Here is a 17,297-nt window from a genome sequence, read left to right as displayed (position 1 = left end):
TACTGAAGACTGTTCTTACTTGGATTCCACAGCATCTTAGCAAGAAGTAACCTGACTTTTCAAGATGCTGCATACTCACTGGTCTCATTTGAAATCAACAGGATCAACCTAACAGGATGCCATAACAGACATGCTCTCCAATTTAATTCTTTATTTCAGTATTTGAGTATATTGCCAACTACAGTCACTGAATTTTCAACCAGAACATCCACTCCACAGAGGGGGAAGAAGAGCATCCCTTGTTAATTATGGCACAGCTGGCTGCTGTACACTGAAGTCATGGAGAAGAGCCTAATGAAGGAATTAGAAGGACTGAGTATTTACAGAAGATGTAAACTCATTCCTTCGGCTGACTGTTTGCATCTATGACACCAGTTCTTGTCTCTGCTTTCTTCTAATAACAAAATGCTATGCTGGTCAAAGGGATCACAACTTAATTCACTCCAAACAGAAATACTCCTGAAAACAAAAACTCCATGACATTTACCAAATCACTACTGAATACCTATAACAGAAAACAACATTTGGGTATATCAAACATTAAGTTGTTCATATAGTATAAGGGAAATAAAAAACTACTCAGAAAATTACCCTGTATGCTTTATAACTGCAAAAATACAAATGCACTGTAATTATTTACTATGAGTGATTATTCACCACCCTCCTCTCCTGAAAGCGTATGAACTTATATTGAAGCATAGTACTTAAATGCCTGTAGAGATCACACTGTACCTACCTTGCTACTAGTTTTGCTCTCATCACTCTTTACCAAAAGCAGACTTCACAAAAAAAAAAGTTTTTTTTCAAATATGTCTTTCAAGTAAAAAAAAGAAAAGAAAAAAGATTTAGTGGCTGACAAGCAATTCTGTTTACTGCACATTCCTATCATGCTGTCAATTAACAGATACACACTAAATCAGCTGCAGGAAAGAGGTGTTAATGCTTTAGCTTTAAAAAACCAAAGTATCAGGCACATAAAGATAAATCCCAAAGCCATGTATTAGCAACAAAACTAGAAGATCTGATCTTCAGAAGTATTCTACACCCAGAAATTCCTAATAACTTCAAATGAGATCAGTGAGCATGTAGCATTTTGAAAAGTCAGGTCACCTACTAAGATGCTTGAAAAGAGGCTTCAGCAGTTAAAGATACCTGTTTTAAAGTTACAGATATGTTCAGATAGCTGTAGTCTAACTTTACCAGAACACTACATTTCTTTCTATCATTCATGCTTCCAGAAAGAAAACCTGTAACTGTCAAGAGGGTAAGAAGAAGAGAAAGAAAAAAAAAAAAATTTCTAAAGAGCAGGTAAAGTGGGAAAAGCATACAAAACATGGCTTGGAAATGATGTGGTTAAAAGAAAACAGAAAAAAGGGGCATGACCACAGTCTGCAAATATCTAAAGGATATGAAGGTCAGAGGAGTGAAAATATGTGGCATTATACATGAGGGATTAATTAGGTGTAATTGGAGGAATGTAAGGAAGGAAAAAAATTGTCTGTGTCAAGAAAAACTTACTGATCACAGTCATCCTTAACATTTTTGCAATTTTGCCAGGGTAACTAGAAGCTGTTTTGACAATATTATCACGGGAAATACTTTGGGAACTCAGGGTTAAAGGCTACTTCAAGAATCTGAAGGGCAACCATTAAGTCAAAAATTAGAACTCTCTCTGGATATGAGATGGAGACACTGTTCAGGTGTTTCACAAAGTAGACTAAAGCCTGAATCACCCTAGAGGGAAAAAGATTAGGCAAGAGAGCAAGCCTGTTCCATCTCACACCTTTGACTCCAAGCACAATATATTCAGAGCTCTCAATTTCAAAAAGAAGCCTGGACAACGGTATGTGGAAGTGACTGTCAAACCCCACAGATTTATTATACAGCGTGCCTGAGGAAGATAACTATTAAAGCTCCCAGAGCATCCACTTTTATGATGCTTCTTTATTTTACATTCCTCCTTCCTGTCCCATAACATTACCACACACGCCCCCTCCCCATTCCCAAAAGGCACTCGCTTAGTGCACTAGTGCAGCAGCAATACGGCCTCAGATAAATATATACAAAATCCGCTAACCTCTATCAGCTATCTCAGAATATTTCTAGGGGAGTATGGTAATTTATTTTATATGCCAACTGGGCTAAAACATCCCATCATCTATACAATTGCTTCAAAGTTTGCAGATGCAGCACAGAAACAAGTGTTCAGGGAGTCTGGGGGAAGAAAACTTGAGCTGATGGAGATTTTAAAGCCATTTATTTTCTTCTAAAGAAAAAACAATGATTTGAAAAGTCTGGTGGAAGAAAAGAGGGGGAGAAGAGACTTATTTGGCAGGCTGCTCTCTTCTTCCAGAAAGAGAATTTTGCATTTGCTATACTCACTTTCTCCACAAAGATACAAATGAGTGTACAGATACACATCCTGTCCTTTCTCCTCCTGATGCATTGAACATAGGTGCTTTCCAGTAGAGTGGGCAGCCACATATCTGTAATGACACACCAGAACAAACAGGAATACAAAAGCAGTCACAAGATGAGCCTGCTCGTTTACACACCGAATTCACCATCGAGACTTTTACATAAGGGAAATAAAGCAGTAATGGCACACAGGTTACCCAAAAAGTTATTTACTGCATGCCAAGGTTCAGAATCCACCAATAACTTTCCACTTTGTCATACGCCTTTTTAAGTAGCTGAGAAATAAGTCCTGTCAGGCTCTGAAAAGGATCAGAGACTATCCAGCCCTTCAACTCTGTCTTTTGAGCTGTTTCACAAGATTCCCTGAGAAGTGAAGCAGAGAGAGACAGGCACCTCCCTCCAAAGAGCACTCACACCAGCCACCTCGCTGAGCTTATCCCAGAAAAAGATGAGCCATTCTCTGTTTGGGCTGACGACTTCTCATTGACTGCAAGGGAACTTCAATTCTAATTACAAAAAATTAACAACTAAATGCCTGAAGGTGAAATAATTCCCATCCTGTAGTTTGCAGTGCAGTGCCTTCCACCCACAACAGCCCAATTTCCCAACACTGGATCTCAGCAGGAAACCCCCCAAAAATGAAAGCAAACTGAAAGAGGCTGATTCCAGCAAAAGGACTCCCTGAAAAAATATTTCTGACCCAGCCTCTGCAGAGACTGCTAGCTTGCAGAACGGTACTCGATGAAAGCTCAAGTATTTTGTACTCTCTAACGCCTCAGAGAAGCAGGCGTGAAAATGGCTTCAAGCATTCAGCTGCTGACACCTTCTAGAAACCTCTTTAGCACAAACACCTTTCCAGCCACCTTCATGACCCCAGTCTAGATATCAGAACATCTGCAAAACACCGGCCTTGGAAGGAGCGCAGCTGATTCAGGCCAGGCACAGGTTAAAAGGATACCACACCAAATGGGAAGAGGAGTATGTTGAAGAAATAGTTGAGGCATCATTTCTGCTTTCCCCACAAAGCCTCTTCCACCTCTTCTATTAAGCAAGACCACGCTGCAAGTCTATTCTCGACTTTTTGTTCTGGGCACGCATGCTTCTTTGGGAACCCCAACCAGTACACAAACTGCTGGATTTAGCCGTCCCTGGGTCAGGCAGCTGTACTTCTGCAGGTGTTAGCTACTCTGAGGAAAGAATGACATTTACTTTCTGCTGTTTTCTTTGTGCAGCTGGTTCTCCCACATTTTTTTCAGAGCCCCCAAACTGGTACCATTATCAATAATCCCATGGAACAGAAGCAATCCTTACAATAGCTAAATGGCACAGAGCACATCGATGTAGAGACAGATGCAGGGACCAGACAGAGATCGCTTCTACATCACCCTCCTGCTTTTCCCAGTTTGAACGCGACAGACCGCACACAGTAGCCCATCTTGTCATAAAATCAGTTTCAAGCCTTCTTTTGGTCAAGCAAGGAAGTTTTCCCGTTTACGTTTTCAGAGATGGTTTACAAATAATGCCACTCAATTCCTCTAAAGACAAACAAACAAAACCCCAACGTAGCCTTTCAGAAAAACCTTCCTGCCTAGAAAACAAATGCTTCTTTTGGACAGAACACCGCTCCTCAACCTACAGTGCCAGAGATGCATTCAAGGCAAACTGAACATACGAGATACATCCCAGGGCCGCCAGTTTTAGACCAGCATTACTAAAAACCACGGTTGAAGGAGAGTAAAATAGAACCATCCATCTGCATCGTGCTCCCACACAAGTGCTGTGTTTTGTTCCCCGAAGCCAGGAACTCATTAGCAGATTGTAACAACCCCGAGTCTGCCGACACCTGCATTACGGATATTGAACCTACGCATCTCAGTGGCTGAGGGCTGACTAAGCATTTCCCTCTTCTATGTCCAAGGAGGTGTAGGTTGGAAACTGCTTTCTCAAGCAACACTGTAACGGCATACATACATCACATCCAGATTATTGGGACAGCTAACCACAAAGAAGGTAGCTGGCACTACCTGAAGCCAGAGAGGCAGACTAAGTTTCTGCTATCTTCTGAGCATAACAATGGAGGAACAGAAAAACAAAAATGCAATCTGTATTTGGCAAGAAATCTGGAAGAAGAATTTTGCAAATCAAAAGCAAGAAAGAGCATACATATCAAGTGTGACAAACGGAAAACTGAGGTGTTTTGTTTACTATTTCCTTTATCTAAACAAAAGCATTCAGAGCAAAAGTATATTGATTCTTTTTTCACTAAAAATGAGGAGAGCTGTGAGATACTATGGTAGTTTTAGTTTCAGTCATTCTCTCAAAAAAATGAAAAACCTAGAGAATAGTTACCTTAGCAATCTTCCCCATTTCACAGACATTTGCTTTCTCATCTTCAAACTCTGTAAAGGCTTCTTCAATCCTGGCAATGATTTCTTCGTGATTAGTGCAGACATTCGGAAGTCCTTTAGGGAAGTAGAAACGTGGAATGTTTATCGACAAAGGGGCACTGCTGGTGGCTTTATTCACAGGCAGAAGAGTGCAAGGGCTAACTGGGGAGTTCAAAGGAGCTGTGGATGAAGTTCCAGGTTTCTTCTCTTGTTTACTTTGAACCTGAAAACACAATGAATAACAAATACTTTTTAACAGCATGGCACACCAAGAAAGAGAAAATGGTTTGTGCTCCCAATGATTAGGAAAAAATTAAAACCCACCAACAACGAAATTACAGCACAACGGATAAAAATGCACATCTTAAGTAACCAGTTAAAAAATTCCTGCAATATCAAACACTGCAAATTTAGGACACGTCACATCTACTTTTGTGTAGTTTCTGTGCATTTTGTGTATGTAACTGTGGATTACGATACACTGTTGAACAGAGTCTGCAGTTCAGCAATACCATAGAACAAGGACAACGCTATTTCTTCTCACGCTGCTCACTGTGTTGTCATTCTGCCCCATAAACACCAAGGCATCAAAATCTGCTTCTTAGTATTTCCCCTTAGAACCAGGACACCCACCCACACAAATGCCTTGCCTCACGTATAAGCAAACTTAGATTCATAACATCGACATTTCCCATCCCTCGGGAACATAATTACTTTTGCCAAAGTATTGCTTCACAGATAAATTAAGAAAAGGTTTGAAAGACTGTCTTCTAAATTTCAGGAAGCCTTTTATTCTATGTCCAACTTAAATAGTCAAGACATAATTTTGTTCAAGTTACTAAGTACTGGCAAATCAATCCTTAGATTAGGAATTAGGAGCAGCCAGCACCGTCTGTCGTTAGGCATCCACATGATACAGCACACAGAGCTCATGGAAAATGCAAAAGGTCCGTTTGCAACTCCAGCTGAAAGGCTCCTTTGGCAGGTGAAGCACCCAAAGGTTTCACTGAATCATCACCTACTTCATTTGCTGAAAAACAATGAGAAAACTGGGAACTGACACGAGGCCTTTTGCAAGCCTATTTGAAGGTGGTCTTTTCTCCCACACCTGCCACCTCTTTTATTCATTAGCGCTAACACCCTATCACTCCCCTCCTGTCTGTAATAAACATACGATTGATACGGTGATCCCCCCTAGATCACCCTTCTAATGGATTTCTGCAATCTAGTTCTAGCTATACATCAGTACTTATCACAAAAGGCAGCATTTGTATTTATGTACATAATGAGACCCTAAAATAGATAATTTTTCAGACGTGGGAGGGAATATTTTTTAAACTCTGCAAAGTAGTTACAGGATAAGCAGAATTCAGATGCTGGAATGCTGAGGGATGATGAATTCCCTACTCCCCCGTGAATACACACTTTCTTGGGAAAAGGCAATAGGCTTGCTTATTGCACAATGGTTCAAATGCAAGAGTTATTATTAATATAACAACATATGTGATAAAAGGCTAATAAGGCAATAGTCAAGTAAATACAGCTGCAACTTTCAGTTTGTTTATTCTAACTATTTCAAAACAAAATGGCTTTAGGATAAAGTAGCCAAGTCTGAGTACACTAAATACAGAAGAATGTATATGATGAACTGACTAAACTTTTTGCCTTACTATTTTCCAGAAACTTGGCGCTTTTTTCTTAACACATACTGAACACCCCAATTTACCATGGGTTTGCTTTCAGGAAGACTAAGCAGTGAGAATTGTAAAAGCTTCCTTAAGCCCTGTTTTTACTTGCAGTTTAGAATACTTTATAACCCATTCTTCAGAGACCTGTGAAACGAGAGATGAAAGGATTTTCCCCCTCTTCACTCCGCTGCTTCACTGGTCTTTCTTTAGATGGGGAGGACCTCTTCCTTCTCGCAGATGCTGTCCCATTTCGGGAGCAGGAATACATGCACTTGCACACCTATGCCCGCCAAAGCACACTTTTGTACTGTCACTGCTCTCGTACAGAACTCATTAAGTCCTGCTCCCCTGTGTCTTGCAACACAGGGAAAGCTGAAGATCACTTTCAGCCTTCAGGATTTCTGAGTCTATCAATACCAGTACTCAGAGTCTGCATGGTCCTCAATATAGCTCTCAGCCTTTGGAGAACAAGCCTGACCACCACCACCTGTTCTTCCTCCCATCTTCCCAGACCTTCCCTGCTCTTTCACATACTGCATGTACTACTGTGTGCTTGATCCTCAGTGATGCTGGACCTCAAAGTGGGCCAGGTCTGTGTCTCAAAGTGTTACTGGGGCTGAAGAGGGCTGTGGGACAGGGTAAGCACCAGCCCCACCCATTAGTGTGCCCCACAGCATGACAACGCAGGTAGGTGACCTGAAATGGTGGCAGGGGTTAAGCGGGGAGGAAGCTGGTCACTCGCTCTGGGCACGGCAGCTCACTGGGTTAACAGAAGGCAACGCTTCTCCTGGCTTCCTTTTGCTCTTCACTCAGTAGAACAACAAAAGCAAAACCCAGACAAGGCTGAGTGTGTCTGGGGAGGAAGCACATGGCCCAGAGCAGCCACTGCTGCATGTCAGAGGTAGAAGATGACCCTATTCCCTTGCCATGGCTGTCTCCTTCAGTAAGGGAGGCTAAGCAAGAGGGACGAACAGAGCTCCCTAACACAGGCTTTCTCAAGAACCCTCCACCTGACTGTGAAATAGCGGGTTAACAAAGTGGACCTTAGTGTGTAAGTCAAGCTAGTGATTTGACTTGGAGAACAACACCCCCCCAGGACCCAGCTCCGCTCAGTAGTTCTCACTTTCGAGATTCCAGCCAAGGGGAAATCCCTGCCGGTCTCTCACAACACCATATTCATACAAACAATGCAAAGCTGGAACAGGCGATGAGGTGCCAACTGCAGGCACTTGACTTCTATAATAGGACTTAACATCAGTTTGTCTTGAAGACCCACTTCTCAGAAACAGGTTTATGGCTCATTAATCTCTTCAATGCACACATGCACTCCCTAGCTGTCAGGACTGTGAGGAACTAGAAGAAATTACTCAAATTTTAACAAAAAAGATCCACAAACCAAAAGGAAGCAAACCAATAGATTGCTCTTTCAAAGGACACTGACTCTTCACTTTAATAATATATCCCCTTCCCTTACAGTACAAGGGAATGATAAAATTGGCTTGTTCTTTTTTTTCTTGGAAGTCAAAGAGGTATCCCCAAAGTAGACCACCACAACAGCACCGTGCCATTTTCCTCCTTTTCCGCATACCACATCATCCCGATATGACACAAGGCTTCAGCAGATGATCCTGTAACACAACTCATCCACTTTGCCCTGGCCTCCACCTTCTGAAAAGCAGAGCAACTCATTCTCCTCCAGGCACTGCCAAAGCCAGCAGTGCTTGGTACCAGCTCACATAAGCCACAAGTCAGGCCCCCAGAATCTACATTAATTTCCTGATTCATGACCACACCACAAGCCAGAAGGTTAGACATCTATAGGAGGAACAGAGGGAATGCTGCTAAGCTTCAAAGTAGGGAGCCAGTTCAGAAATAGGTTTGCAGCTGACCTTCCCAGCAAGACTCAAGTCACAAACTCCTGGTCAGTCCAAGTCAAACAAGGTGGAAGCACTGCTCATGGATGGCTTCTTTTCAGAGGATTCTACTTTAAGAATAGAAATAAAATTTTTGAACTTTGTGTTCTTCCTTCTCATGCAAGAACTGAGCTGTCTACAACAACACAAGAAAAAACAACAAGCAGCAACAAGCTCTGGAGGATCCTGTTCCCTAGAGCAACCTTGCAAGTTATTACTCTGAGATGGGTATAACCGTCTGTCAGCTACCATGGAGAGAGTAGGGAGTTAGTGACAACTAACTGTGAAAAAAAGAAGAAAGTGATATGAGGGAAGTGCTTGGAAAAAAGTTTCTTATTGCAAAAAGTTAACCTTAAATGCTGTTTGCTTAGCAGAACACATTTCTCCAACAGAGCTGTGCATTTTCAGATAGGACAACTAAGAAAGCAAACTACAAATACTGTAATAAATCTTACAGCTTTGTTACCAGTAGCTAATAGGTTTTTGGTTTTGCTAAAGAGGAAGGTGAGATTACACCCCATTTTTTAATACTGCTCTATAGCATAATTTACCTTAACTAAAATCTGTCTATCTGCTATATCGCCTTTTGCCAGTCATACAATTTATTTATGGACAGCTAGAATAGTGACATCTGCATTATAAATAAACCAGACAGAACCACAGCCTCATTGTGCTACACAAACAAAGCACAGAGACTAAATCTCTGCCATCCAAGCCCTGCCTCTCAGGGACTTGCCAGTCCCAGCAGAAAACTCCATGGAAGGAAGCAGTATCATATCAAGTGCTCAAATACTTTTGACTCCTTCCCCCTGGCCCCAATTTCCAACAGAATCCTAAGTAATAAATTTACCAGTTTCTTGCTTTTTTCCAAATGTGATTCTGTAATCCTCTTTTCTAGGGTGCAGTGACTCAGCCTGGTGGCTCACAGTCCACAGTGCTGACTTAATGTCTCCTTCCAGTTTTTACAGTTCCTGTCTTACTGAAGTCTGATGGTAACTGGACACAAGCCATCCTCAAAGATCATCAGTTCTCCAGAGCTGGTTTCTATCTGTCTCACAGGACTTTCTCTTACTTTCCTTCTCTGGAGCCCTTTCCCACCGTTGTATCTTTCTGCTGCCTCTGTCCTACCCACCGTAAGGACACCAGAACAGCAAGGGTTCATCTGCTCACACCTCCCAACAGCACGAGGTGGAGATGTGGTGAGAAAACGCATTTCTGGATAGGCTCTTTTCTACTGTAAATCATAAACTCACCAGCAGAAACAAAGTCCAGTTGCAGCAAAACAAAAATGAAAACAAACTCTACCTAGGCAACACCGAATCACCAAAGAATTTAGGTGGGAAGGGACACAAGGCTAAGTCCAACGCTAGATCAAGTTCCTCAGGGCCTTATCCAGTTGAGTTCTGAAAACACAGGCAACGCTCATCTGTCCTGATTTGCAGATGACACTTACTTAAGAGGGAAGGCTGGAAGGATGAGAGAGAGAACCTCGGCTGGTGAGTAGTTCAACTACTTCCACAAGAGAAGGTGTGGAGTCCTCCACCTGTGTACAGCAACCCCAAGCACCGGTTTGGGCTGGGACCCCCCCCGGCTGAGCAAGAGACCTGCTGAGAAGCATCTGGGGGGATGGCATGCACCAGGCTGAGAACGAGCCTCAGCACTGGCTAATCACCAGTGAGGCAAACCACGTACCGGGCTGCATTAGGAGCAGGGCCATGAGAGCAGGGGACATTATTATCTTATATAATAGTGTGGCTGCATCCGGATTGCTGTGACCAGTTTGGGGCCTTCCCTTCAAAAAGGATGGGGGGAGATCCACAGAAGGCAAGTCAGAGAGCCAAAGTCAAGATCGCGTGGCCGGAGAGACTGAGGGGCTGGGCATGTTTGCCCAGGCAAAGAGGACGCTGAGGGATGGGCTCACCACAGCCTACAGCTGTTGGAAGCGCAGTCACAGACGCCATGGAGCCAAACTGCAGTGGTACGCAGTATAAGAGGGGCAACAGCCATGAACTGCAGCTGGGGAGCGTTAGGCTGGAGGATGGATTTAACCGAGAGTAGTACAGCCCGCAAGAGGTCATCAGAAAGGGGGTGGGTGGGTTTCAAGACCTGGAAAAAGCCAGTGCTGATGTGACCTAGTCTTAGGAATAGTCTTCCTGCAAGTAAGATGTTGAGTCGGAGACCTCCTTACCTCCCTTCCTACTAACGCTGCTATGGGAGGCTCTCTGATCCTCCTGTGAATAGTCCTGCAGAAGACGAGCATGAGAACCAAAATTCACAGCTCTTAAAAGAGATACGGGTTTTACAAAAAGCTTTCTCCTGCCTTGCCTTCCTGGCCAACATCTACATGTTCCACAAACTGCATATCACTCACCTCTCTTGCCCCCTATCACCACCTTATTAGCTTTCCACCTGCCAGCACTCTTCCCTGTACTTAGCCCAATTACCTCTAGTCTCAGGCCACCCCACAGTACCACACCCAAGCCCCAAGTTACAGCCCCACAAGGCACAAAAATCAGCATCTCACTGCTGCCAAGTGGGAGAACTCTCATCTCTGTCCTCCATGCCCAAGATGTACATTGTCACCGCGTACTAAGTGCCAGCTCCAGAGCTTGCCAGACCCCTCTGTGAACTGATTTAACCCACTTGGAAAGGCAGAAAATGGACTTAGCTTTGTTGCTGGATGATATTCTACCATGTTATGAGTTAAACCAGCTCACAGAAAGGCCCACAGGGCCCAGCGTAAGACCGGGGTGACACACGGTGAGGAGGTAGCAAGAGGGCACAAGTACTGGACGAAAGAGAAGAGGAACTAAGACCTTCTTTACTCAGCTGCAACTGCCCACTGCATTAGTTTGCTCGCCTCGGACCTGCAGCCCCGGAGCAGTTACTCTCGCCGTGTTTAGCGGTGAATGTCACTGCTCCTAGTCGGGACCAGGCAGAAGGCTCATATACCAAAGGCTTGTCAATTTTCCAGCTGGTCTCCTAAGAGATCTTATCTCTCCCTGCAAGCCATACCCTGATTACGTCCTTAGGTGATCAGACTAACTCTGGAGAGTGAAATCAGCTGTGCTGCAAGGTTCTTGTTAGTCTCTTTTAAATTGCTGGTGGTCCCCACCCAAGCCATTACTACACATCATTACTTCATGCAGTCCTCCTCTAGGGAATGAAAAAATACGTTCCACAGATTAACCCCATACACGTACTTCAATCTGCCACCAGAAATCATGAAAACAAAATGCGCTACAATATACTCTGGAGAAATTTTAATAGCTGTTTCTTAGGAAACAGCTGCACCACTCATAATTTCAACTTTTTAACTTCCTCACTGGGTCACTGATTATTTAAATACAGATGAAGCTCAAGATGGGCTGATTTCAGCATATTGTGACCCTCTGTACATCTGGGGTGGCTACGTGTCCAGTTGGTGTCCTAGCATAAATAAGTCCAATCTTTTGCCAGTTGTCCCAGAAAGCAAGTTCAGCAGCTGGGATTTACCAAGAAATACAGCCATGGTACAATTTCCATTTCTTCAGCTACATCTCCATGATCTTAAGGGTCTTTTCCAACCTAAATGATTCTACTATCTCCTGCAGCCACAGCTCAGGGCCAGTAGGAAACGGCACAAAGGAGCACCTTGTGATGGTAAAATCACAAACGCCAGAGCCAGGTAGGCTGGTCCCTGCACAGAGCCACTAAACACAGCAGGACGTGGCGGTTGTTCCCATGCAACAAGAGACATTCAGAGCAATCACAGAGTTTTTCTTAAAAAACCCACAGAAAATATTTAATAGTCTTACATTACCTCTCCCCATTATTAAATCACTGCCCTTGCTGTTAATTTCCCCCCCCCCCCCCCTTGTTTACAAAGACATTTTAACTCTGCAATCTAAGCCTGGAAGGTTTATTTTTAAACCTGCTGGTATCTAGCTGCAAATAACTTTCTGCAAATAGACACGCCTAGAGGGGACACAGTTTGATTCTCTGATCCAATAAAAAATACAAAGAAAAAGAACAAGAAACGCCAAGCATTCAAACCTGGGCCTGCTGGAATGACTTCAGCCTCCTCTTGAACCGAGATGGAAGAACAAAGTCACAGCCCTTGGCAAGGAAAGCTAGCTCTCCTCCTAAGTCTGGGTCCCTCCGCAGAGAACTCTCCTTGATCATCATCCTGGTCAGCTCCTAAGCAGATGTTGCCCCTTCCAGAAGGGGCACAGGGACTCTGTAGGAGACCACGTCAAGACCAGCACGTTGCTTTCCTGGTTTTGATTTTTACAGGCAAAAAATGGCAAATGGCTTCGACATACTACGTCTTCTCCCTCTTCACAAGGACAACAACTAGAGATCTTATCTCACTCCTGAAGCCAAACCTCCCTTTTTTAACTGATATTCAAAGTATCTTTCAGTACCACCAGGATCTTCTGCCTTCTTGTAATACTTTAATTGAGAAACATGATCTACAACAGAATCTATTTCCCTGCTGGCTACATGACAGACAATCTGTCCTTGGCTTGTAATAGGCCAGGGGTAATACGGGAAAGGAAGCACCCACCACCACTACCAACAGCACTAAAAATAGGTGCACTGCAGAAGTGGCTAAATATACCACCTTCCCCAATAGCTCTCACTTGATGTGCTTCGGTGCTGAAACCTGAGGTGCCAATTTGCATCATTCAGACTCAGCTGGAGTTAAACCGCACGCTCTCGGCCAAAGCCTGTGCACGGATGATGGCAGTGGTTTGAGGGCCCCGCTTCGGAGGTGATGAAGCAGAAGATCAGCATTAGTTCCCACTCTAGACCAAAGGCTGTAATTTTCAAGAAAACCATCAATTTTTCCTTCTTGCTTGGAAAAAGCAGATCATCTAGCATCTTTAATGCCAAGCAAGCACTTAAGGATGATCGTGGATAATAAGCTCAGGCATTCTAAAGCAGTTCATAAGAAAATGTTTCATAAAGACACCAAAATGCATCATTCTTTTTATGTGTTTTTCCCGTAACTCTCACAAGGCAAAGGCAAAGCAGTCCTCAATGGACAACAGTATACTCTTTGTCTGCATGATTTTGAGTGAGTAGACTTCAAACTCTCGCTCAGACTTTGGGCTTGTTAAAGCTTGTTGAAAGCTTGTTAAAAGCGTCTTCTCCCTTTCCTATCAAAACAATGGTGCTGAACTAAGGCCTAAATCCAGATCTTACTCCACAAAATGAATAAACATCTAGTCCCATGGTCTGCTTTCCCCACTTTAAAAGTCCTAGCTACTTTGCCAGTTTACTTTCTAAGCTTAGTAACATGAACAACATCCGATTTCTAGTAGAGCTTGCTTTTTTCAAGATGCTGCATTTGAAATGAAAAGGTCTCACTGAGCCTCGTGAACAGAAAGGTTTTATCAGACATGTGCCTCTGACATAATTTTCCTGGGTTTATGTAGATGGTCCAAAGTTAATTCAAATTCAGCATCAACGTGACTGGACTACAGATAGAGATAGAAACAGCCTATCCCAAAGGATGGTCTTCTCCTCATAGATCTGCTCTTGTGCTTTTAAATAGGCTACTTACTAAAGGAGAGAGACCCCCCAGCTGACATTCACAAAAGCAATTTTTTTAATATATTGCCCAAATTTGTTTTCTCTTCTGTTGCTTCTCAGTCACCAGGCCATGGTCCCACAGCCTGGGCTGTGGAACCCAGTTCTTTATGAAAGAAGAACGAGAACATAGCATCGTTTGGGTCCCTTAAGGTCACTGTAGCTGTGTCTGAACTGTGCAGCCTGGGAACTGAAAAAGTTCTGAAGTCCAGATGTATATTCATGGCTACATGTCTGAAGAATCACAGCATTATTACGATGTCATCAGCCCACTTTGCCACGCGTCTTGCAAATGAATATGAAGCCTAACAGAGTGGCAGGATGTGGATGGGCATGAGAAAAGGGGCCCCAACAAAAGAAAAGGGCAGGCAGGCATTTTAACTGGAATTGACACTCAGTGAAGGATACACAGATCCACATGCAACAGTTCCGAAATAGATTTTGTTTTATCTTACTCTGACAATTTTTTCTAAACATTAAGGCAATGCCTAAAGACCCCACAGGGCTCCATGGTACTGCGAGTCCCATCCACCTCATACAGCAGCATGTCAGAAGGTGATTTATTTTAAATCATCTGTGGCAAGTGTACTTACTCCATCTTCAACTGAACTCTCACTCTGCTTACAGACTGCCACTCCTCTTACAGACTGCAGAAGAAATGTAGCCCAAAGAACTCCTCATACCTACAATTGCATCCAGACCAGCTACAGCAGGCTTTAGAAGATGTATGCATGAAAGAGTCATACTAATCTAGCAGCTAGTAGCTGCTATTTAAAAAAAAAAAACAACAACCAAAACCACAAACACAACCAAACACTAAAGACAGCCACATACTTTTCATTCACAAATTAACCAGTCACAAAAGATCCCGGAAGTTTGCATTTTTTTTCCACTGATAACCTAGAAAAAAAAAATTATCTGAAGGCAAGGCTTGCTTGTCTGAATTCCAGTTTCTTGCACTGCAAGTTCCTAGCATGATACTTCCTACTCTCAAAACACGTAAGGTGGGTATAAATAAAAGCGTAAATATACAGTACTATGATAAATTGACATTAGAGAATCTTGTATCAACAGTTTCAAAGTCAACTGGACAAAATCCACAGCAGAAAAATCTGGTATCAACAGCCTACAGATCAACTGAACAAACTACACTCAGATCCAGAGATCCCTCTTTGCTACAGGACCCAGTTTAAAGCACGAAGGTGAGAGATGCCAGAACATAGAAAAAAAAAAAATCTCACCTGTGCCTACAGCTGGAGGCTTAGTCCTAAAAGATTTGGATGATTGAATCACCACAGGACTTAGCTGTACCCCAAAGGCCGACCACAGCAATGCAATGCACTCTGCATAGCCAAGAAGGGCACCAGCTTCAACTGTTTTCAAAACAGATTAAACCTCTCAGGCCTGACTTTTTCCTGGTTTTAGAGTCAATGAGGCTGAAAAACTCAACGTGTGTCATTAGGCTTTGTTTCACCTACCTTTAGATGTCTACTTCAAGACAAATCAACTTCACACAAGCAGAGACTGTATCTACCCTGATTACAAAAGGTGCCCAACATGCCACGAACACGTCCCTAAGTGTTCGGTATCCATTCTTTTAATTCTTCAATTTAATCCAAATTAGTTTTTTCTCTCTGTCATCTTTGATTCTAAGATACTTTAATATTCACTTTCTATTCTCATTTCAATAACTATTACCAAACAGGAAAAAAAAATGCTCTCTTTTTACTATTTGGGTTTAGAAGTAATGAATATTTCATGTTTGAAAAGAGGGCAGATTGTGTGTATAGCTTAATTAACAGATATTACCAATATCTGATCAAAACTATTTGTAGTATATGTAAGAAAAAAGCTGATTTTCCAGAAGAAAATTTATATTCTAGTTTAGATGCATTTATAGAAGCCACTTTTTAAAGTTAATCACCCCACACAAGATCCTTCATAAGTGTATCATTAAATTTGCAAAGAAGCACACAGATTTATGGAGTAGCATTTAGAAGGGGCAGAATGATGAAGTTGCCAGGTCAACCTTAACTTCATATATTATGAAACAGTCTTAATTCCAGTCAGAGTCGTCCTTGGGCCACCTGATTAAGCATGCAACACAGACATTTTGATACAGAGAAGCAAGGTGTGTGGCTGCAGGACAATGTTTTAGAGCACAGCGAGTTAGGAACATTTCTGAAAGTCCTGGCAATACCCACCCCATCAGTCACACAGGCGAGGCAGGACTAAATAGACGCTACCTAGAGCCAGCCCAGAGCAAACGTGTGGCAGCAGGGAATGGCTTCTGCATACTCAGCTCAGGGCTCTGCCACCTGAGATATAACGTGGTTAGACAAGGTGGCCTGAAACCATTTATCACCCCTGCAAACTGTAAACCCTCTGCTCCCAGATCCACAGTCCCTGCCCAAAATCAGTTTTGTATCACCCATTTGACCTGAGTGTGAGCAATTCCACTTACTAATCTGGCAGAAAACATGCCTAACTAAAATTTATGGCTTGTATACAAGCATCACAGACAGTATAAAGAAAGATTCAGAACTATGCAATAAGAAGTAAAGGCGTGGGTGAGAGAGAAAAGGGAAACAGGACTGCTCTTTCTGGCTCACTACACCATGAGTAATCCTTTTGAGAAGAGATACCTCTTTTTCTATCAAACCCTGGTCCTGGTCTCTGTTCCCAAAATTGTTCACAAACTTTATCCAATAGCTCTTAAAATAAAAAGCATGAGGACTTGGAGCACAGTGCTGCACTACCCAAACTCAATTCTGAAAACAGAAGAACTAAGTTTCTTACAGACTTTTCTAGGGGGTACTTTCACTAGAGTACTAAGTATTCTGCAAGCAATAACTGAATTTAAATGCTTTGTCGAATGAGCTATCCTGTACAACTGGTAGACCAAAGGCACAGAGAGGTTAAGGTCAAAAACATCCACCACTGACTTGTCCAAGGACTTTGCACATGACAACATTTTACTCAAACAGTAGCACCCTTTACCTTCCAAAAAAAATCCCTGATACGCAGCATTTCCGCAGATCACATCAGAGAATCCCAACAGCCCCATCACCAACTTCTTCACTACTCACTGGTTCTAGTTTCTCCCCCATTTCCCCCACATCTGCCAGTCCACCCGGGACTCCTTATTGCCCTCCTATCTAGAGACAAAAATATAGACAAATATTTGGGTTATTTGCTAGCCTCTAACAGACAACTGTTTTCACTACACTATTTGTTTCAAAAACACGTATTAAAAAAATCAGCTTAGGACAGGCACACAGAACAGGAAATTTTAAAAAAATAGTTGGAGGTTT

At 42.8% G+C, this 17,297-nt stretch overlaps 1 protein-coding gene across 3 annotated transcripts in view; it reads right to left on the bottom strand.

The window, feature by feature from the left end:
- Positions 1–17,297, bottom strand: part of LOC121097117 (serine/threonine-protein phosphatase 2A regulatory subunit B'' subunit alpha-like) — a 56,318-nt gene that overhangs the window by 22,178 nt on the left and 16,843 nt on the right. For all 3 annotated transcript variants that reach the window (XM_040613880.1, XM_040613879.1, XM_040613881.1), the window contains exons 3-4: positions 4,768–5,028; positions 2,383–2,486 (exon numbers count right to left, since the gene is read on the bottom strand). In XM_040613880.1, coding sequence (XP_040469814.1) covers positions 2,383–2,486; positions 4,768–5,028 — 365 coding nt within the window. The remainder of the gene's footprint in view (positions 1–2,382; positions 2,487–4,767; positions 5,029–17,297) is intronic.

The sequence above is a fragment of the Falco naumanni genome, chromosome 13, assembly GCF_017639655.2.
Source record: "Falco naumanni isolate bFalNau1 chromosome 13, bFalNau1.pat, whole genome shotgun sequence".
NCBI classification, from domain to species: Eukaryota; Metazoa; Chordata; class Aves; order Falconiformes; family Falconidae; genus Falco; species Falco naumanni.
Note: the sequence above shows the minus strand (reverse complement) of the source record. Positions and strands in the feature narration are given on the sequence as shown.